The sequence below is a fragment of the Erithacus rubecula genome (assembly GCF_903797595.1).
Source record: "Erithacus rubecula genome assembly, chromosome: 5".
NCBI classification, from domain to species: Eukaryota; Metazoa; Chordata; class Aves; order Passeriformes; family Muscicapidae; genus Erithacus; species Erithacus rubecula.
The window spans coordinates 7,883,261-7,906,874 of record NC_136687.1 but is presented as its reverse complement, the minus strand read 5'-3'; the positions used below and the strand labels follow the sequence as shown (position 1 = coordinate 7,906,874).

The window sequence follows — 23,614 nt, the reverse complement described above, 5'->3', positions numbered from 1 at the left end:
CACAAGCCTTATGCATTTGAAAACAAATGAAAACCAATACCTTGTGTCCAGAGCTTTTAAAGCTTTGTTGCGGGGCTGCTGCTCCAAACAGCTAACTGCTGGATTGCCTGCAACAGGTATGGTCATTGCACTCAGCACCAGGGAGGTTATGGCTTGTACTGCAAGAACATTGATTTGGGTCCTCTCTGTATCTTCCTGTAAAATGAACTTATTATGATTTGAATTGTTTAAAAAAAAAAAGGAAAAAAAAAAATCCCCAAAGCTCTGAATATCAGTTTGTCAGGTTTCACTAAATTATCATTAATAAGACTGATACCTACTCTTCTTCCCATCCAGAAGTCTATATGACATAAACAATGCACACAAAGCACTGACTGCAGCAGCAACACATCCTTCCTTCTCATCAGTCACTCTGCATGCATCCTTTCTCGTCCCAACAGCATTAAACCCCAAGATGTCCATTTTGGAACTTTTTAAAAAGTGTTAAGCTTCTTTCTTTACAGCTACCCATTAGTTACTTGTTGAAATAGAGCAGCAGACCAAAAAAGCATCTGATTTTATTCAGAAGATGTAAGATGGTAACTAATGTTCAATTAAAAAAAAAAAAATATTTTTCTTTCAGAAAATATTAACATTCTGAAATTTACAACAGCGCTTAAAATATTTGCAATTTTGAACATACTGATCTGCTTGGAAAGCAAGGGAGATATAATATTCTTGCTCCACAAATACTCCCTACATGACAAATAAGGAACAACCAGTAACTAGACTGCCCTAAGTCTGACCAGCATGCCACTATGCAGAAAACAGTTAAGCCAAGGTGTCCAAGTCTGTGTAACTAACAGAAAATGCTAACCCAGGGAAGAGGGGTGATGATTCACTATTCCTTTTTGAAATCTGACACCTAGGAAGCAAGGGAAGCAAAGGAAGCAAACTCCTTTGTCTGCTAATCAGGATCCACAGTTTGTCCTCTGAATTCTTCAAACTGCTTTAGGCTCTGTACCTACCATCAGGGCCATGAAACAAGCCTAGGAAAATAACCTTTGAGGTCAAAGAACTAGAACATAGTCAAATCAGTTTGCTAGCAGGTTAAGACAGCTGAAGAGGGAAAATCACTTTCATGATAGCCCAGTTCACTCATCTTGAGTTTTCACAGAATCATCAAGGTTGGTAGAGACCTTCAGAGACCACCCAGTACAAACATTAATGCTGCACCACCATAATCACCCCTAGACCACGTCCCTAAGTGCCACATCCAGACCCCTATTGAACACTTTCAAAGACAGTGACTCCACCACCTCCCTGGGAAACTTATTCCAATGTCTATCCTCTCCTTCAGTGAAAATTCTTTTCCTAATATCCAATCTGAACCTCCCTTGGAGCAAGTTAAGGAGGTCACTTGAGAGATGGCAGACAAGACCAAGCCCCACCTGGCTACACTCTCCTTTCAGGTAGTTGTGGAGAGTGATGAGGAACCCCTTGAACCTCAACACCCTCAGTTCCAGGCCCAGTTTTATTGCTACTCTTATTTCTTTGAAAAGAAATATTTGGTATAGGAATTGGTATATAAATACATACATTTTGGCATATAAACTGGACACAAATTCTGCTATAAATTTCTTCAGCTCAGATCCCCAAATGCTCTCCACTGAATTTTGAACACCCTAAGCTAGAAGCCCAGATATCTAATACACAATATACAAGTGAGAGCAGGATACATGAACATGCATCTTCAGGTCAATTAATTTCTAGTCAAGCATCTTACAAAAAAAAAAAAATGTATTGAGTGATGTACTAATAAAGAGTTGGAACAGCTTCATTCATTTTTTTCCTCACTATTTGCATGCTTGCAGAGGCTCTAAGTCAGTAGATGGATGTGTCTGAACTCACCAGGGTATGAGAAAAAGGAAATACAAAATAGAAAAAATTCCTTAGTGTTAGTCACTTCTTTTCTGCTTTACAGTTTTATTAACAGAAATACTTTTATTGGTTTAAGCAAAATTTCATTTAAAAAATACAGTGAATGACATTACCTCTTGCTGGCTCTCCTCTTGGTCCATTACAATGGGCTGAGTTACGAGCACACCAAGCAAAGTAGCCCAAGTCTCTTCAAACTGAGTACGGCTGATCCATCCTATGGAAACACTCAGAGATAGCCACTGATGTCTCAATACAAAGCTAAACAAGAAACAGCATTAAAAAAGGTACACTGTTTCCACAGATCTAGTTTCATACCCTTTCCTATTAATTTTGGATTTTTTGTAATGGAACAGGCTCCCCAGGGAAACAGTCACAGCACCAAGCCTGACAGATTTTAATAAGTATTTGGACAATACTCTCAGGGCCATGGTGTGACTCTTGGGGATGGTGCTGTGCAGGGCCAGGAACTGGGACAATGATCCTTGTGGGTCCCTTAAAATTCAGCTGGTTCTGTGATTCTGTGATCTACTAGGTGAGGATGGGAATGGCAGAGAACAACACTCCAGTTTCTCTCCTTCGGATCCAAGAGGGTGGAGAGAACTGGAAGCTCTGCTAAATACACTCATAGAATGGTTTGGGTTGGAAGGATTCTTTCAAGATCTTCTAGTCCAACCCAAATGTCTGATGTCTGAGCTGAAGGCAGGTTACAGAGCTATCTTATCAGAGGACTTTATACTATGCATTAATAGAAAAAAAGTGGGGGGAAGCAAAATAGTCTCAAACATGCTGTCAAGTGTATGCTGCAGAAAACAAGTGGTCATTCTGCACAAGCACACTGAAATCTCCCTGAGTTGGAATAACTTTTGGTTTTATTTCTATAACTTATTCTCTTCATTGAACAAAATGTAAGAATTACTGCAGCACAATTACTAACCTGCTCTGAAATATTATCTACCTTCCACAAAAGCAACAAAAGTAAGCAAACAGTTTTAGACACAGTTATTCAGTAATTTCAAAACAGAGGTAAATGCCCAGTAAGAGCCAAGAGTATTCATTCAATTTTCTACATACCAAGTGTATTAATGCGATAGATGAACTCCTTAAAGATTTCCTTTTCTTGCAGAAATTCTACTGGGATTTCAGGAAAAACTGTGCCAAAGTCACCTGAAGGCTTTGGTGACCAGCCTAATTTCCAGACCTAAAGAAATATAATGAAAGTTTACAGATAAATATAAATATAAATATACAGGCACCATTCAAAGGCAACAAAACATCAGAAAATAAAAGGAGTTCTCCAAATAGAAAAATACTCAAAGGAAGATGGAACATCTAACAAACTTATATACAATGTACACCATATTTCTCATTTTAGAGCTTCTTCCATCATACTTCCCACTGTAAATTAATTATCCAGTTTTATGGTCCAAGTTTAGATATAGAAGCAAGTAAGTTCCTGTCACATATTTCAGTCTAGAGATTGTGCAGAAGCTGAAACTGAATTCAAGGAAGACAGTTCATATACTATTGATGCCTGAAGAAGTACACTGATACACCAGAGAGGGGGCAAAAAATTTCAACAAGAAAATTCTTATGTTTTGATATCCCCTCAAAAACAGAGTACTGAAAGACAGAGAAATGGCGTTGCACATGTTGTTAGTCAGTGTTCAAAATGAAAAACTGATCGATCAAAACAGCTTAAGGTTGAAGTCCTACTGTTGCAGAACTTAAGATGCAGCACTATGTTTGATTTTCAAAGTTTTTCAATAACTTTTAAAGTCCTAAAAGCAAAGCATAATAAACATACCAAAGGAGGTACTCTGGTGTAGCTGTTCACTAGAGGCAGCCTTGCTAAACTGATGATGATGTTCTTGAGGACAGGAGTGAGAAATGCAGGGATGCTGCTGTTTCTTTTGTGCCCCAGTGACAAGACAGTCTGTAGGCATTCCACCATCTCAGCTATCATTTCACATGCTGCAATAATGTGTTTTGTTTCTTTGTTGGGAGAGAAAGAAATGAGGTTTTATGAATCCGCTCAAAAGACAAATAATGTTAAAGACAGAAACACAAAAAATTCTTAACAAAAGAGTATGTTAATTAAAAAGGACAAAACCACAATAAGGACACATACAATTAAATTTTAAAAATTTTAAATCCCACACTTTAAAAAAATCCTCCCAAAAGAAAAATGTGCATTAATGTGTAACTTACAAAACACCCAAACTATACCTGTCAAAATTATGGCAACCTATATTTAATAGAAATTTACCAAAATTTAAATAAGGTATCAGATGAACTTTCATTGGGAAAAATATTAGAAATGGAAAGGCTACCTAAAAATATTTCTTCAATGAAAATAAAGGGCAGAAGGGAAATTCACTTACTCTGTACATTTGAGTCAATTTCCCCCTCACTTAAAGGTTTTGAAGTATTCTTCCTTTCAGGACTCAGAAGTTGATTACCAGGTTCCACAGCAACTGAATTGGAGAAAAGCATTTGAATGATACAGTTATTACCTATTTCAAATTTTATTTTTTAATCAACACCACATAGTAGTCAAATGTCTGACATACCCAAGGCATTTGCCCAGTTCAAAAGTAAACACGAAATTTTAAAGAAGATTAAAGTAGTAAAAACTAAATTTGTCAAACAATTAATAAGGACTCAAAGGAAATATTCCATACACACAGCATTTGATAAATGATGACTGGCAATCTATTAATTAAATTTTTCTCCTAGCTGATCAAACTGCACTCACCTGCTTCTATGATAAATCTAATGCAGTTAATTAAGGAGCAAGCATATGTCACATGAGCTGCAGAAGACAGCAAATTCCAGAGACTAGGCTGCTGTATTGTCAGACAGCAGCAATCCAGAGCAGCTTGAAGATCTACACTTAATGGAATCTGGTCATGCACTAAATGCCATGATAATGCCTGTACAAAAAGACAAGTTTCCCCCATTAACAGCAAATTCTCACAACAGAACAACTTCTAAACAAAGTTGACTTTTTTTAACTCATCAAAATGCAAAGTTTTAGTAGCAAATAGTATTGGTTTTTTCCTGAGAGAACACTGTTTATCTTAAGTACAAGAAAATTATGACATTAATATACTGTTTATTAAGTATCCCAAAAATCAGTGCAGGACCCGTTCTCCCAAATGCCAGCATCATTCCACCAATCAATCAGCCTCTCCTTGTATAAAGCTGTACTTGTTCCACAGCCCAAATCTGATTTACTAGCCCAAGTCAAACATAAAAAAACGCTGAAGAAATTTGGACAGTTAAGACAAAATAATTGCCCCAGTTAAAAATTACTCAGCGGTGATCAGTTCAAGAGAGCTGTTGCCTTTCCCAACATTTCATCACATCTTTAATTATGGTGAAGTTTCTTACCTCTACTGACATCACTACGAATTTCAGGATATCATCCTCTTTGTCAGGAGGAACACGGAGACCAGCTGGTAGTTTTGAGAGTAACAACAAATACTGAGCCAGTGCACGACAAAGTGTCATCATAGACTGATACATCACCTCATCTCCTATAAAACAAGACTGGATGAAATCTAGCAGTTTGAACTTTCTTTCCCTTCAATAAATGTTTTTCAGAACTATTTCATAAGCACTTTTATGCCAGGTATCTTGATTTTTTTTTTTTTAATAATAAGTTCATGTATTCACAAGACATCTGTAAAGTATCTTTGCAGAGGAGAGAATAAACTTTAAAGGATCATTATTTCTATTACCAAAGATATCGCTTAGTTTTTTCCAGTAGGCTGATGGCTCAGTTGGCAATAGTGGCTGAAAAACCTGGTGGTTGGCTGGAAGGTTTTGTACAGCAGAAGACACATGATCCAGAGCTACCCTCCGAGCTGTTTCAAAGAGGCTGCTCTTCTGCTCCCTTGAGATCTCATTCATGCCAAGGCTTAAACAAGGTGCTAGCAAGCTTAGGTTGAATTCCTGAAATCAAATAGGAAATAAAAAGAAATTGCTTTTAAAGTGAAACTAAGTATCTGGTGGTATTATTCTAACATGCTAATGTGGTGGCATATTTACAGTTTAGTGATTAACTAACATATTATTAGCACCTCTGCTCTGCTGTGGTATAACAATGTGGTTTAGTCACATTGGCTAAATACATATTGAAATTTAAATTTCGACCAGTACCATATTGGAAAGAAAAATTAATATGCTTATTCCAAATTTTCAGGACAATGTGTGAATAAAGCTTAACGATAACATATATACAAGGAATATTCAAGTTTTCAAACAAACTAGTCAAGTATCTTTCTAGAAACAGCTTCCCCACGATTATTTCTGCATACCAGCAGCAAATATCATTGTGAGAATTTGAACAAAAGACATTCTTAGATATAAGTTGTTCTTTATGCGAGATTTACTGTCTGTGGCCTGTTCCTGACAAAATGCAAATCACCCAGCACAGATACTGAAGAGGTTACAGAAAAAGCTGGCCTCAGAAGAGACTGTATGGCAAAACAAGATTATGTAACATGGTAAAACTGGATTATTCTGATTGTAACACATAAATAAACCTTTGCTTTCACTCTATCTACCCAACCTGTACTACTAGCAAGTTACTATTGGCAACACTGCTAGATAGAGGCATCTACTGTTTTACACAAGTATCTACTATTTTAGTTTCTAAAATTAACTGAATTAGTATTATCAGTATAAATTATCAGTATTTAAGAATGTAAATACTTCAGAATGGGATCTATGAATACAACCAATAGGAACACTTGAACTAATTCCATCCTCTTCCTCTGTCAAAGATGTTACCTTGCTGGTCATGAAGGAGTTCAGGTCAGGCTGAGGAATCCTATTTACCAGCTCTGCTCCTTCCATCAGTGCTGAGTCAGACTTGATGTAACACTGTGACCGCACTAGTGACACGTACCAGTCCTTAATGATCAAAAAAGGACATTTATTATATATCTGTTTTCAGGAAACAACACAGTATATGGGAGGCAAAGGGAGAAATGCTCATTAGCACTGGATGTCTAAGACATCCATAGGCTGCATTAATATAAAAATCCCCCTCAAATTAAAAAGCAAAGCAAAACAAACATCTGGTGAATGGAAATGGAGCATCTTAAATAATCAATGGATGTTCAGTGACAAGCTGACTATTTCCATAAAGTCTGGATGGGAAATGAGGAAAAATTAATCTTAATATATAGTGAGGGTACTTGTATTAGGATTCTAAAGCTGAGCAGACTACCTAGAAAAAATGTATGGAATATTCAGCAGTCACACAAATGTAACAGAAAAACAATGACAGAAAAAACAATACTATAATCAAGAAAGAAAACTCTTCAAATATTCAAATAAATAAATGAACAAATGATTAAATAAATAAAATGTAATATAATAAATATTATATATCATATTATATATAAATATTCAAAGATTCAAATTAATTTGCTGACATTAATTAATTAATTAGAACACAACTAAACCTGTCAAATTCAGGGAGCATCTGTACAATGCTATTAGTCACAGGATTTATTTTTAGGTAGCCCTGCAAGAAGCAGAGAGTTGGAATCACTAATCCTTATGAATCCCTTCCAATGTAAAATATTCTATGATTCTGTGAAATATGCAGAAGTTGTGGGGGAAAGCATAAAAAACTACTTTTTTTTAGAATTTACAGCGACAGAAAAAGGAGATTTTTGGGGTCATTTGAAGACAAAGCTATGGGTAAATGGTTTCTGGGCACAGCATTTTCTCCAGCTGTTCAAGTAGGCTTCAATGTCTCCTCTAAGCCAATGACTGCTCAGACTCATCCAAACTATCAGCTAATCAAATAATTTTTGCTATTGCAGTTACATATGTTTCTTATTGCTATGTTTCACTGTAGAACATGGAGGGATGAAAAGGAGAAATTATTAGTACCATGAGACAAAGCAGAGAAAAGGAAGACACAGAAGGCCCAAAGACTTGCTGGTAGCCTTCCACTTCACTTGGAAAGAAACACGTCTAAGTTCACAAAAGACAGAAACAGTTCTTGACTGTCCTTTGAAAGTAATTTAAAGCTGAGAAGGAAAAACTGAACAAGCAATGTTTGATTTCCAAAAAACAGTCAACAACTTTCAGCACATGAATAAAATTAATAACTGTAGTAAAACACATCAAGAAAACAAGATTATTTTTCTGTCTCTATTGAACTGTATTTAAATCTATTAAAGCTGAGCAAAGAAGCCAAACTTTGTAAATTTTTACAGCACTGTCAATATAACAAACATCTATGTTTGTGCTAATTATCTATCCTAAGCTCAACAGTTAGCCAACACCCATGAAATTAATCACTGATCTATATTTAAGACACAATATGACAATCCTGAGAGCATTAACTGCATAGTAAAAATAAGCTGCATTTAAATATTTTGTAAGGAATAAAGCTTGTTAATAGCCAAGGCACTTCTAGTGACTTTCTAAACATAATCTTACTTTGTCTAGAACTACATTCTCTAAAGCTGGTTGGTCTTCTCCATCTAGTGGGTGTGAGGTAACCAGAGGTGAAGGACTGGTTGTGTCTGGTGCTACCATAAGACGAAATCTATCCAAGAGCGAGTAGAGTCTTTGGTGTCTGAAAAGAGAAGAACACATTAGCAGAAGGCTTAGTTTTGTAAATAATGTAACAATAGAAAGACATCCAGTGACTCAATCCCAATCCCAGGACAGAAAAGCAGTAGGGTCTTCAGTTTTTTGTTAGATACATGCAGTCATATGCTGCAAGTTTTCTTTGGGTATCAGAGGCCAAAATTAATTAACTCAGCACCACCAAAAAATAAAGATTTAAGATTAATTTAGTGGTAAAAATTGTGATATATTTAAGCTTGAAATACAGCTTTATTTATCCAGCAAATCTTAACTAGTAAGAAGAATTAAAGTCAGCATACAGATAATTTGACTACAAAAAAAAAAAAAATTTAACAGAGTATAATCAAAAGTCCACTAAAACTATACTTCTGTTTTTTAAAAATGATCCCTCAATGTATTAAAAACTCCAGGTTCTGAATTTATGTCACTGTTGGAGATTTTTTTTTTTTCCATTTTGGTACAGGTTTTTTTTGTTTGGGTTTTCTTTTAAATTCCACTACTAGTATCAAGAACTTGCACAAAGTAATTTTTGAGGTGTTTTTTTTAGTTAAATAGAACATTACCGATGTAGGCATATTACTACTGATCTAGTGCAGTCTCACATTTTAGATTCTTTTCTCCACTTATTTCGAATATTAACCTCAAACAGCAATGACAAGAGAAGTAAATAAGGATCTTTCCAACATCAAACAGAGGTTTATCAAAAAAAGTGTAATTTGCTCCTTTTTATATCAGCAGTTTTAACAGCGAGGAGACTAAACAGCTAAAACTTTTAACAGAGTTGTCTGGGAGAAAAAAACAAACAAACAAGTCCCAAACCCACTTAGCATAAACTGATAATATTTTGCAAATTAGAGAAAAATAAAGTTGGCTTAAGTAAAATTGATTTTGTCAATAAGTTAATTTGCAGCTGCTGTCTATCAAAAGCTAAATACTGTGTGGGATGCAGGAAAGAGAATTTGACACAATCCTCTAGATTGAGTTCTTAAGTAGTTCTTATTGCAAACTCAACACAGTCAACAACAGTGCCCCTTGGGCCAGAACATGCCAGCATCTTATGAGAGGCTTTACTCCCTGTTTACCCCCAAAACCAACCCAATATCTGACCTCCAGGAAAAAAGCCCAAGTGTTGGAAAACAGAGTTAACATGATTTGTATTAGAATATTACTTAATTTGACACTTTAATCGTATTATTTATATTATTTACCTTGATGCTAATCCACTGTTTTGAAGGTACTCCTGAATTCTATCCAGTTCTTCAACTGGCAACTGAGCAATGCTATTCTGTATGAAAAAATAACAAGAATTTTACAGGACAGATACATGTAAAATACAAAAAAATACTTTCACCAGATAACAAAATTATAGGCAGATAAAGTCAAACAAAGTAAACATTTATATATCTATATACTAAATTGTTTTGGGTTGCAATACAGAATGTGATCAAAAGTATGTATTCTATCACTATCTGTTGATAGGTGAGGCAGTGATCTTTATCTCCATGTGAGACATCTTCTGTTAATGGGCCAGCTGTTAAAACCAGGTGGGGCAGTGCTCCTTATCTTTTCTACAACCCACCCTTCCTCCAGGAAGATATCAGCTGTTAATGGGCCAGAGTCCCACTGTATGGCTGATAAAATCACATCATTCCATTAGGAGATGCTCCAGCCAGGGGGAGGAGCCAAGCATTTTCTAGCTAGATAAAGTTTGATATTTGGAACATCAGAGCAGCTTTTTCCACTGGATTCTAGAGGAAAATCAGACCCTTCTGATCATGACTTGACCTTCAGAGGAAAACTGCACCCTTCCACAGAACCACTGCTTCAACAGAACCATATCTGCCACTGCAGGAGGATGCAGCCACCATTTAATGGGACTGCTACCAACACCCTGACTGACAGGGTATCAAGTGGTATTTTGACTTTGTCAGTGTTTTTGTTCTTTTTTTTATTATTTTGTATTACTCCACCTTTTTTATTTTCCTAGTAAAGAACTGTTATTCCTATTCCCATATCTTTGCCTGAGGGCCCCTTAATTTCAAAATTATAATAATTTGGAGGGAGTTTTACATTTTCCATTTCAAGAGAGGCTCCTGCCTTTCTTAGTAGACATCTGTGTTTCAAACTAAGACATAAATAAAAAAATGTGCAAAATGAAATCACTTAATCATATTTTGATGTACTTTAAATCATTGCTTTTGACAAGACTGGTACTACCCAAGTGCTCCCCAGGCAGGGATCTGTGTGTACCTGCAGAGTTGCTGCCAGCAGCATTTCCACGCGGCGGCAGGCCAGCGTGTCCACCATGCGAGCCAGCACTCGGAACGGAGTGCACAGCAGCTTGTCCACGTACAGAGTCAGCACAGCCCCAGACTGGCTCAGGTGGATTCCCTCCAAGCACTGCAAGGTCTTCTTCAGGGTTGTGGGCTAGGTGTTAAAACACCACAAAACAGAGAAACAGACAAAAAATTACTATATATTTAGAATATAAAGTTCATATAGCTGAAGACACTCAGAAAAATCTTACAGCAGACAACTACTTGATCAATATAATCATCTCTGTGTGAATGAATTACTGGGTTATTTAATTAATATGAACACTCAATTGTTTGATGTGTAACTGTAAAAGCTTACTCCTAAAGAAGTAAGCAAATCAGAGAGTAAAACTTTTAGGGGAAAAAAAGCTACAGGTTTAAGTAAAATTGCAAAAAGCTTTGAACACAGTGAGAAGCATCCAACTCTTTTTGGAAGAGGGCAGGAACATGTGCATAGTGAAGACATGTGACAGTAGAGAAATCCAGACAATCCTTGGGAATTTTCTGAGCATGTTAAGAAACAGCAGTAGCCACTCAGGATTGAAAGGGGTGCAAATATTTTTTTGGATATGAGCACCAATTCAGCACTAATATTCTAAAGGGAGAAACACAAAGAAAAAACAGTTTTTTTACTTATGAAACCAATCTTGGTTTAGAGCAGCCTGTTAATACCAGTTATTTTAATTTTACTATCTTTCCTGATAATCACCAAGCATTTCACACAGTGACTACATCTTCCATTAAGAATATTCAGTTTTCTTTCTGTGGATTCTCTGTTACTGAAGCCGAGACTAATGTCATGTAACTTTAAAGCTGCCCTAAATTTGCACAGAGACAATGGAAAGAGATAGGAAACAGCACTGGAACTACTCAGGATGCTGATCACACAATTATCTCTACATTAATCACAATTGTCTCCCACAATTATCTCTACAGCAAGTCCAGCAAATGACATTTTCCATGACTAAGAGAGATACATACAACATTACATCCCTATAAAACATCATCCACTCCTTTTAATTTGAAAACTAAAATAACAAACAGAAATAATACCCTGAATTTCTCAGTGATTTTTCCCTCAACAAGTGGCTACAACTTTCAGAAGAGATCAGTGAGGAAGGCATGAGCTCACAAATCATTTTCATATTGCCAGGGCCTGTGAAGATGGACTGGTTCCTACTTCTGCCTCTGTAGTTAGTTTGCTATTTATACTACTAAGGCACTGAAATTAAAGTTGAAAGTTACAGCTTTAATTTACCCATCAAATATTGATTATGTGGGGTAATATCTATGAAGGAAGAAAAGCACCTTAAACATCTCCACTTGAATTCATAGATTTGATGGACTGGAACACATCTAATACTGAAGTTCCTAATATAAGGTTCACTGCTTGCATTTTTAAGTAAGTGACTTTAAAAATAAAATTACAAGTTGATAAATGACCCAGAAATGTCAAACTTTGCATACTTATCAGTTAAAATTATGCTGACATGAAGTGACTTTATTCTTTACAAGAAGTCAAAAAGTTAAACTTACAGCTGCAAGATTCTCACACCGTGACTGAATGGCCTGGATGAAGAGACCACTGGCTGCTGAATTCCTGTGAACAGCACTGATAAAATCTTGCACTGGAGGCTCATGGGACAGATTAATCAAGTCTTGAACATGATTCACAATAAGCCAGGTGAGGTGCTCTGAATCATGTAGATTTTGACACTAAAGGGGAAAAAAATTAAAATCTGATTTTAGTAACACCAGTGTTAAGATTTTAATTATTAAACATGACATAACATGAAGCTTCTCATATATAATTTTGGTAGCTAGTTTGAAATAATGGCATAGAGTGTCTACATCTCAATATCACTATCATTATTGTCACATGATAAGTTTTCCAAATGTTTTGCTCTAATTGCAAATTAAGGTATTTACCATGAAAATGCAACCTATTTTTCTAAAAACACTGAAAATCAGGTTAGAAACAAGTAAATTGAAAAGGCTGATTCAAAGATGCTGCTTTTAAAGAAATAAACATGCACACAGAATTGTCTTGTAAAATGTGATTTTCATTTAGCCTTCTTAAAGATTTCTTGTTACTATTGGCCTTTAACACAAAATGAAGAATTTTTGGAAAGCAAATCCAAAGAGATCTGTCGATAATTAATGCCAAACTTCTAAAAGCTTGTGTATATCAATAAGCAGTAGAATGCAATATGAAAATATCAGTAGAGTTAACCAGGCAGTGCTGAGAGCTTGCACAGTACATCAGTAAAGAGGTTTTGGAGGATTTTACCTTGGACAACCTCCAATCTGACTTGGTTGAGTTGAACCTGAAAGGAATGTAGTTTCTTACCTCAAAACTGATCTGAGGTACAAAGCCAAGTGCAATACCTCCTGTTACTGAAGATTCATTTCAAAAGTTCTCAATGAACTAAAACTCTAATACTGAGGCAGCAAGAAGCCAAAGCCACAGAAATTGTTGTCACTGGAGAACCAAAATAGAATTTTAAATGTTAATGTAAAACCTCTTTTCTTACAGTGTAGAGATGGAAATTTACTGTCTCCTGGACACTGTGCACTGCTACTGATGCTGGGAAGTCTGGAACTACTTAGTGTGCTCAAAGCACCTCCCAAGTAAAGGATGTGATACCCAGAAGGTAATTCTGTTGCCCACCAGATAAACTTTACAAGCCAAGAGAACTCTCAGTTCAGAAGAGAAAACAATGCCAAATGAGGTCATACCTAAGCTTGCAGAAGTACCATCTGAAAATAAAATCACTAGTTTCACAGATCTTCATTTTTTACTTAACACACTTCACTTTTCAGTTAACACATATCAGTAATAAATTACTGTCAGCATCATAAAATAATTCAAAACTGTAGTTTTAAAGTCATAATTCAAAACTTACAACATAGTCACAAAAGAGAATGAGTGCTCCTCTTCTCACTATCTCACGATTGCACATGCCACGCTTAGACTCCAAGTCAGATTCATCACTGTCTCCAGATATGTGAGGGCTAAGCAATTTAGTAGTAGAAAGGCTGTGTCGCCTGCAAAAAGTACATTATATGTTGTCACTGTTTTCTTAGCATGGCTACTGAAACATAAACATTCAAAGTGCATAGAGTATCCTACCCATGACCTTACATGACATCTTTTCCTGTAAACTTCATTCAAACATTACACTTCCTTGAAATAGACACTTTGCTTTCCACGAGATCTTTATTTTTTAGCAATTACAGTATTGCTTATTACTTCTTCAGACAATCTAAAGAACTAAATGAGTTATTTGAAAGAAAAACATGGAGTGTTGCATCTCTGGTAGAATAATAGAACCTACCACAGTATTTTCTTCTCAAACCAAACCAGTATTCTTGAGCACTTATTCTTGAGTCAGATTAAAAGTGATGCCCAAGCCAGAAAAGAGATGAGACTGGTAAATTTTTAAAAAAGTAAATTACTGCTATTTAAGTTGATAGAATCATCAAAGTTCCCTGTAAGATCATCCAATCCAACTTTTAACCTAGCACCACATCATAGCTCACCACTAAGCCATATGCTGAAGTGCCCCATTCACACACCTTTTCAACACTTCCAGGGATGACAATTCCACCTTTCCCTAGACAGCCTTTTCCAACGCCCAAGTAATCACTCTGCTTTGCTCATAATCCTGGTAACTCCCTATTGCCACAAATTAGATTAATATATTTTTATATCTAAGGTTGAACTGAAGCAAGAATCTCACATTTGTGAAAGTATTGATGCACTTCAGTTGTAGAGCAAGATGAGACAGCCCAACACTCACTGCACAAGAACCAAAAATGTGATCTGTTCACCTCCCTCTACAACTAACACAGAGGAATACCCATCCTTTACAGAAGGTCCCTTCTTTATCCACCAGAGGACAAATCACTCCAGTGCCTGACAGGTGGGACAAACTAACTTCAGACCAAGAGTACTCATTTTAGAACCAATCCTCAAATTTCAAACAACTAGTGTTAAGTCAGGCTAACTTGATGCTAATGAACTAGCATGGTGCTAATACTGTGTTCTGACAACATTTAGCAACAGATCCACTGAGAACAGATAATCCTGCAGCTACAGTTATAGTTACATGATCAGATTGTATTGTCACAAACACAACAGTGGCCATCAGCTCCACTGGCTGGTTATTTCCTAGAAAGTGAAATATGAGGTTCCATAAAAACATGAAACACTGAGTATTTTGCTATAGTCATTTACACAGTTTTAATAAAAAGTAGTACAAAGATGAAGCTTTCTTGCCTTAGAAATGAAGAGATTACCTAGCAGCTCTTCTGAGGAGCAACTTGAGTTCAGGACACATTTCCTTAGTTTGGAAGTCACACCAGTATCAGAACAGACAATATGTACATACACAGGGTAATCACAGAACTACATTTCATAATCCAAGCAGCACCATTCAATGGGCTGACAGGCTTGGCAAAAAGCAGCTGGATTGCTTTAATATGATTTTAGAAAATATAATTATATGAAACACACTACTAGGGAACAAAACCAAAACTTACTTTGGGGTTTGATGCACTTCTGACCACCAGTTGTAGTTGGTATAATTGACAAGAAGTAAGATGTGACACCAGAGGAGAACTAAAGAAGGATGTGTGGGAATCATGGACTGAACAAGGTCACTCAGACTTTCAAGTGTATAGAAACTACCATCAGATCCATCTCCTGTAAAAAGTCTGGTGGCTGCAGCTGTGATTCTTCTAAACATTCCTGAAAGCAATAAAACCACATTAGAGTAACAAAGCTCTAGTCTGAATTCTGAAGTTTTAAAATTATTCAGGGTAGAATTCTTGCAAGAAAGGTAAACTACCAGCAGTTTTACAAATTTGAGGCAAGTGAAGAAGTTTGCCCAAGGGCAGTGTGTAAACCAGAAATTAACAGCTCTCAGACTCAATGAATAATGTTTAGATAGGTTTAATGACAATTCTCATTAATCTGATACATGAAAACCTTCATTAAATTTAAAACTGGCACCCTATGGACCAGGGTTAGTTAGTTAATAAATTAAAACACATATGTTTTACTTAGGAAACTAAGGTAAATACTACTCTGCATGTTAAGGAAAAATACCTACAAGTACCCTACTTCAGAGAATGGCTTCCCAAACATTTAGTTGAAATGAAATTTATTCTGTTTCATCCAATTTCCAAAGTGCAAAAATTAGCTATTTCTGCCATTACTCTGAAAATGGAACACTCAGCAAAAAAGCAGAACTTTCCTTCTGATTTGCTGTTTCTATGTTTGAATGCCAAAACAAAGGTTGGGAAAAAAGAAATTAGAAAATGGTGGGAAAACAAGGAAAGCTGCCTAAAGGTATAGACATTTTTGAGTTTCTATGAGAAGATAAAGTCAAAAGAAAAAAAAAAGTATTTTCAGAGTCAGTTAGAAACCAAGAGCAAATCAGAGTAATGAAAGAAATCTGCAGTGTTACTTGCTTTCCTTCCCAGACATACAGAAGAATGGAGCTGTAAATTCCACAGCCATGTGGACCAATTTAAGCTGCCCCCAGGACTGACAAATACACAATGTAAATAGCAAAGAATGGGAAAAGTAGCTGAGTCTCAAATCCCTGTTTCCAAAGCATTCCCTGTTTCCTATTCCAGCTCCCTGCATGTGCAGAAACTACACCATCTAGTGACTTCCTACAGTCATAAAAGTCATTGCATGCTCATCTTTTTACTTTGTCCATGCCTTTTATTTCTAACTTCAAAGGAACACATTGAGAATGTTCACTTATAATCTAGTAGCTTCCTACAGTTGGAAACACAGGAGTCAGCAATGCTCACATTTTGAAAAAACTGCAACGAAAAGACAAAGCATCCAAGTAGAACAGTGGTTAGAAATGACAGACTGCACCCTGTATTTCCAGACACAAATTGCTGTAAGCTACACCCATAGTTAGGAGAATATAACTTAAAGAGAAAATAATTATGGAGGTTCTAACTGAACAAAAGAAAAGTATTACAAATTCAGGCAGTTAGTTAATCCTCAACCTAAATAAATATGTTATGACATGAAAATACAGCCTGTCTGAAGAACTTTTCTTTTACTCTGTTGCACCATACAGGTACTAGTGGTAATAATATACCTGGAGTTATTTGTAGTTTTACATTAAAATAATTTCTAGAGATAATATAATCCATATATTCCAATGCTCTGTATAAGTATTTTAATATTTAAATTTAATTTTGCATGAAAATTTCTACATAACTCCTGGCAAGACTCCCAGTGCAGCCAGTCACAGCCACAGAACTAGTTGAGCCTTCCTTTCAACTATCCCCAGCTCCCACTGTGGAAGAATCCACATGCTCCAGTTTCAATCATCTGCTTCATTTTTTGATTTCATTGCTCCTGGCTTGACACTACTTAATCACTTTATACCAAAACATCCTAGTGTAATTTATTTGTTATACTATTTGATTCAAATATTTATCCTAAATAAATTATTATATAATTAAAATAAATACTATTATAATGACTTAATTTATAACTTCAGACCAGCTAGCTGGAAAAGTGCTACCCTTCCTGGTTTTCTGGAGGTGTTTTTTGCTTTTGGTTGGTTAGTTAGTTGGTGTTTTCTTGCTTGTTTGTTATACATTTTCATTAATTATGGCAAAACCCAGGAACCTTTCTTGTAATGAGTCTGAGCTAGCAGTCTGTGATTCAGTATTTTAAGTTAATATACCAACCAACTGAGAAAAAAACATGAGAAATACAACCACAGATTTGGAATGCTTTGTGTTTTTTGGACTGAAAAATTTTAGACATTTAAAAAGAGAGATGAAGAGTCACTACTTACATTTTGTTCTACAAAGACAGAAGAAATGTGCAAAATATGCCCTGCATGCACGAGCACCATGTTTGGTAAGCTCTCTCCATGGAGTAAGATATGACATCTTCAGCACTTACATATTCCTACTTGAATGCATTGATGAGTTGTCTTGGAACTTAAAAACCACCCTACCACTGCATGCTATGGCATGGGCAACATTTCAAGTATTACCTGATTTGAAGATATGTATTAAGCACATAAGCAGCGTGCCCAGCTCCTGGCAGTAGAAAGTATGTTGCTGCTCATTCATATCCACTTTTAATTGCTTGGTAACAATATCTTCCAGTAGAATGCCAACCAGTTGTAATAAGAATCTTGAAAGAAACATACACAATTAATAGGAAAACTATCTATCTTTCAGAAAAAGATGAGGTTAGCCTATGAAACTTTGGTTTGATAAATACAATATGAAGCTCTTGTCCACTCACCCTAAATAACATACTAAATGAAATGCTACAGAACAGGTTAGCTTAAAACAAATAGGATGCTATATGATCACAAGCACTTCAATAATTACATATTAAATCTAGATTCTCTCTCATCAACTGCAGTCACAGTAGCATTCATATGCTGGCCCAACTCACTTACAAAGCAAATATTCAGCATGTTGTGGTGTCTTTACAGTGATTTGCTAAAAGCAATTGAGCTAAATCAAACTAAAACCAATCTGTGAGAGTTACCATAGCTCAGCTGAGCAGGGATAATTCAGCAAATTATAGTAATTCACCTCATCTATCCACACACTACTACACAGGTTCTTTATCAAACCTCCATCTGGGACAATGTGTGGTGTCAAAAGAAGCAGCAAAAGAGGGCATTTGAGGAAAGCCAATTGCTCCTGGTCATAACCATTACTCCATTAGTTACAGAACTGGTGTTGGACATAAGGCTAGAGTATGGGTGTCCAGAAGACCCTCTTCCCTCCACCCACCACCCCCAGAGTGAGATGAATGACATGGAAAAGCATTCTATTCCTATCTGAAGTTCCCTACTTAAGTAAAATGTTATTATTTTCTTAAACAGCCATTTCAAATGCCTCCCGATACTGCTGCCATCTCTGCACGCTTCTTTTGCCTGAAGCCTGACAGTGGCCAAGGACACCAACATGGGAAGCCAAGTAGACAAAGCTGGGTCTTTAAAAAACAGGAAAAAAGAGGACTAACTCAATAGATTTGAATTCCATTGCTGCCAAATTTCTAATAAAGAATCTGGACATCCACTTAAAAAGGCATGTTTCATCATTCAGTCCCCACACAGAAAGGAAGGAAAGCAGTGAAGTTTCTGGACCTGGTTTTAGTCAGTCCAGGATTCATCCACTTTATCTCTTTAGGTCCTTCACTTGGTTTGAGAGGAGGTACCACAACAATTCAAAGTCCTACTAAAATTTACTCAACAATTCAAAGCCCTACAAAAATTTGCTCAATTTCTCCATCTCACTATTCCTTCCTTCACACACACTGTCTCATATCAATTCATTAACAGACTTGATTCCATCCAGACAAAAGTTTCATATGCGCTAAATATTGCCCAATGTATTTGTGATTTCTCAGAACTCTTTACCTTTCCCCAAGTTATTCAAAAGACAGTGTACCTGGAAAATGTCTCTTCAGGTGGGTATTTCACCTGTTTGACCTCAGTGCGATCCTCTGGTGTGGACACGTTATTTTCTCCACATCTCAGTCTGTTGATTGCTTGACATGAAATCAAATATGGTGAGAAGGAAAGCTCTTGGATACGGGAGAGAACGATGTCTTCTGTTGACTGTGAAATCAGAACTCTAAGGATAGCTAAAATTCCAGAAATCCACAGCTGGACAGTGCTCACTGATGCCTAACACAAACACAGAAATAAAGAAGACTGAATACTTTTGAAGTTAAATGACACAACACAAAAAGGCATTTAAAAATTAGCATTTTCTTTAACTTGTAAAAAATCAGACACTTTTGAGAATGGAGCAAACCAGAAATAAATTTTAAGTTCAGATCTTACAAAATGCTATTCCTGTAGTAACTGTCAATCTCATATTCACTGGTAAACAATCTCTCAGCTATAAAAGTAGTACTAATACTTGTAAAAGAAAAATGCAATTTACCTATTAAACTGGATTCTATTTTATTGTAACAGTACCTTCCTTTACATTCCTGATGCTCAACATACAAAATGAAGGGAAGTAATGCATAAGCAGAACACTCCTGTATCAAGTGCTCCCACTTGGTAAATCACATTAGTTCTAGCCAATTTGTTCCCAAATCCTGCTCCTGGTACTTTAACATCACTTATCAAATTATTAAAGAGAAACACATTCTCATTTGTTTTGCATGAAAGATACCAGATTCTCTCTTGTTTGAAAACAGTGGCTTACCATTGTTTTAGGAGTAACAAACATACTCCTTAAAAGCATGTCCACAGGGCGAAGGGATGAAGGGGCCAAAATTTCAAACAAAGTGTTCAATACTCCCAAAGCATCATGAGAGTCTATATGCATCTGTAAAAGAAAACACAAAACTAATTTCTAACTGTCCACTAAAGGTAACTTCAACAATTCAAAAATTAATACTCCATTATTTAATCATCTCTAATAACCTGCGTGTAATAAAGCTGTTCTTTACAGTACAAAATTCAGAGCAACCAAAAGCTATGAAAGATAAATTTAAGTTTCATTGCAGGCCTTCCTAGACATGAATTTTGAGAACATAGACAAAAATCTGTTATGTGAAATCCAATGTGCACACCACATTTATTTCATTTGGAGAAACAGGATTTATTCAGAGAATGAGACCAGAAGACTGACTTGTCATAAAATTTAGAGACTTTTCTCCTCCCTGCACATCCTACCAGGTTTATTTATAGACTGCAATGCTGGTCACGATTAAACTTAAGGAGGTAACCAGGAAAAAAGAAACGTAATCATCATAGAAGTGAACAGCTACAGTGATATTAATGCAACAGAGGTAGGACAGCTTACTTGAACAGTTTTTTAGATACATTATAAAGCAATCAAATGCAAAAAGCAAAGGACTACTACAAATCTAGATGACCCTATCCTGATTAAATAATTTGGAAGATGATCATGTGCATCACACAAAGCAACAGCACTTTCACTTTGTCAGCATTTCAGCTCTGCTCTAAAACTGTTGTCTGATCCTGCCCACTCTTCCCAACCATGAGATCTTCTCACAAGATTGGGGAACTGCCATCATGGAGCAAAGAATATCTGGGGCTAGAGCACCTCTGCTGTGAAGACAAGCTGGGAGAGCTGGGGTTGTTCAGCCTGGAGAAGGCTCTTAACAGCACCTTCCAATACCTAAAGGGGCTACAAGAGAACTGTAGAGGGACTTTTTGCAGGAAGTGATAGGACAAAGTGGAATGGCTTTACACTGAAAGAGGGTGGAAATATTTTAGGGAAAAATTCTTTACTGTGAGGGTGGTGGGGCACTGGAATAGGCTGACCCATTCCTGGAGTACTCAATGCCAGGTTGAACAGGACTTTGAGCAATCTGGTCTGCAATTGGACCCAGTATAGCCACAAAAAAAAAAAAAATTCTGACAATCTTCACATCATTTAGTAAGTGTTCTCATATAATCATGTATCTAAGAGAAACAGAATGACCTTCCTCTAGAGACAGTCTTGATCATACTGCATATTTAAATGTATATACTTCATGCACTTAAATATGAACTCCATCACTTCAAAGACTTAAGTTTGCTTTGTAGCAGTTGTTTCTTCCAGATATGACAACCATAATTTCAAGAAAATCTGTCTTCATATAAAAAGAGGAAAAATCAAATACTCAAAGCTACTACTGATAGCAATTACACTACAATACAGTGTATTACAATACAATAGGCACTACATTACAGCAATTATTTAAGGTGTTAATAGAATTAAAACAATCACATAACCACCTGTTGTTTTGCAAGCATTGGGAGAATGATGTCAGCTATTTGCCGGGACAACCTCTTCCATTTGTCTTCATTTTCTTTATGACACTGTTGCAACACCAAGATGAACATTTCTAGCACCTGATGAAAAGTAAAAAAAAAAAAAAAAAGTAAGTAAATATCCATAGTAACATAAAATATTTGAGTAATATCATAGTAGGAAAGAACATTTCAACTATCTACCAAAAAGGCAAAATGGAAAAGAAGCCCCACATGAGAAATCACACATTTTTAAAACCCCATCTTCAGGTTAAAAGCCTGTTTTAAGTTAGAAGTTTTTTGGTGGTGGTTTTAAAAGAATTTTCCAGTTTCTTTTATAAACTAGAAAACATAAATGTTTGCTTTGTACTTTTTAAATGGTATTTGTCAAAAGATTACTCAACTGGAAAAAGAATCATAAATCTAAATATCACACCACTTATTCAACAAAAGGGGGAGGAAGAAAGAGCCATTTTTCATATGTATACTCTGTCTTGACTCTAGATCCAATAAAGCTTATATTTGGTCAAGGAAACAAAACATACATCTTTATGGGGCTCATTCACCTGAGATATGCCACTTTCATAAAAGTCCTAAGAGACAACATAATGGAGCACTCCAAGCAAGGAGCACTTCTGGTTGCTGGATGTGTTACAGGTTTGAGGGTTGTAGAGACCAAACTTTGAAGGCAGACAAAAGACACAGCAAGCAAGAATTTTAATATATGGACTGGGAAGAGGGAGAGAAGAATCTGTTTCAGGAAACAAGTTAGAGCACTTGTAAAAGAAATTCAGGTAGTTTAGATTAGGGAGCGGGAGATTCTCAGGTGACTTTCTTCCCAAAAGATTTTCTCAGGAGAGAGAAGATAGGAGCAATTCCAGGCTGAAAGACTTAACTCGGGAGCTCCATTGGTGGCAGCTACAGTTGAAATAGAAAAAAAGTTGAAGGCTGCAGCTCTTGAAACCTCTCAAATGTCCAAGGAAACCACTGCAGACCATCCCAGAACAGCCCAGGGTTGGTTTATACATATTGCACCAGCAGAACAGGGCAGAATAAGAACTACAAATGGGATGGTGTGGGAAGAGCAGTGCATGGGTGGTCTTTAATAGGTTAAGTGTGTCAGAAGGGGATCTGCCAGCAATTGCAGTACCTTATGTAACACAAAGTTATTCACTATTTCACATCATGTGTCTACAGAGTGTCATTTCATATAGTTATATTAGTCATTTTATGATTATAAAACTACAAATTCAAAAGAAAATGTGGATACACAAAATTACCCCAATCTGAACACGCAGTTCTAACAAATTATTTTGACAAGATGTACTGACTTTTTTCCAGAAAATACAGTGCTTACATTAGCATACACTAGAACTGCATTTTCACATTATGAAAGAAAGGCACATTAGATTTGTTAAGCACCTGAATAAGCAGTAAGATCCCATGTTGTTCATGACACTTCTCTTAAAATTACTTTATGTTTTTCTTTAAAACAAACTGTATTGATGAAAGTCATTCTTACACTCCTACAAAGCAGAAACATGTTTTCCAAACCTGTAAAGTCTGGGTCAAAGTAGTAAGTCATAACAAATACCTAATTACCAGTGTCATTACCTTGTTCAACTGTTATTCAAGATACTGTTATGGTACAGCATTACCTAAATCATCTCCATGCAGCATCTTTCCTAATTTTAAACTTGTCTCCTTTTCCATTTTACTCCCATTCTTTTAAGTTTCTTCTCTTCCACCAACCTTCTGTTTTATTCTGTCTGCAACACAGCCAAGATCATGATCCTAACCAGAGCTTTTTAGTGCTTTGTTTTCTAGGCTGGACTACAATATTCTACAGATATGTTACTTGACCTGAAATAGTGATTTGTAATGCAGAACCTTAAACCATATCCTTAAAAATCTTTGCATGCTCTCTCTATAAGAAAAGATACCAGACAGAGTCCAGCTATT

At 36.2% G+C, this 23,614-nt stretch overlaps 1 protein-coding gene across 2 annotated transcripts in view; it reads right to left on the bottom strand.

The window, feature by feature from the left end:
- The window catches only part of HTT (huntingtin), a 78,955-nt gene that overhangs the window by 14,437 nt on the left and 40,904 nt on the right, over window positions 1–23,614 (bottom strand). For both annotated transcript variants that reach the window (XM_079305849.1, XM_079305850.1), the window contains 19 exons: window positions 21,638–21,754; window positions 20,094–20,216; window positions 19,323–19,561; window positions 17,903–18,045; window positions 15,402–15,609; window positions 13,763–13,904; window positions 12,393–12,572; window positions 10,792–10,968; window positions 9,750–9,826; window positions 8,389–8,527; window positions 6,718–6,840; window positions 5,664–5,877; window positions 5,314–5,459; window positions 4,676–4,853; window positions 4,302–4,394; window positions 3,725–3,912; window positions 2,992–3,118; window positions 2,034–2,134; window positions 41–195 (listed from right to left, as the gene is read on the bottom strand). In XM_079305849.1, the coding sequence (XP_079161975.1) occupies window positions 41–195; window positions 2,034–2,134; window positions 2,992–3,118; window positions 3,725–3,912; window positions 4,302–4,394; window positions 4,676–4,853; window positions 5,314–5,459; window positions 5,664–5,877; window positions 6,718–6,840; window positions 8,389–8,527; window positions 9,750–9,826; window positions 10,792–10,968; window positions 12,393–12,572; window positions 13,763–13,904; window positions 15,402–15,609; window positions 17,903–18,045; window positions 19,323–19,561; window positions 20,094–20,216; window positions 21,638–21,754 (2,870 nt within the window). The remainder of the gene's footprint in view (window positions 1–40; window positions 196–2,033; window positions 2,135–2,991; window positions 3,119–3,724; window positions 3,913–4,301; window positions 4,395–4,675; window positions 4,854–5,313; window positions 5,460–5,663; window positions 5,878–6,717; window positions 6,841–8,388; window positions 8,528–9,749; window positions 9,827–10,791; window positions 10,969–12,392; window positions 12,573–13,762; window positions 13,905–15,401; window positions 15,610–17,902; window positions 18,046–19,322; window positions 19,562–20,093; window positions 20,217–21,637; window positions 21,755–23,614) is intronic.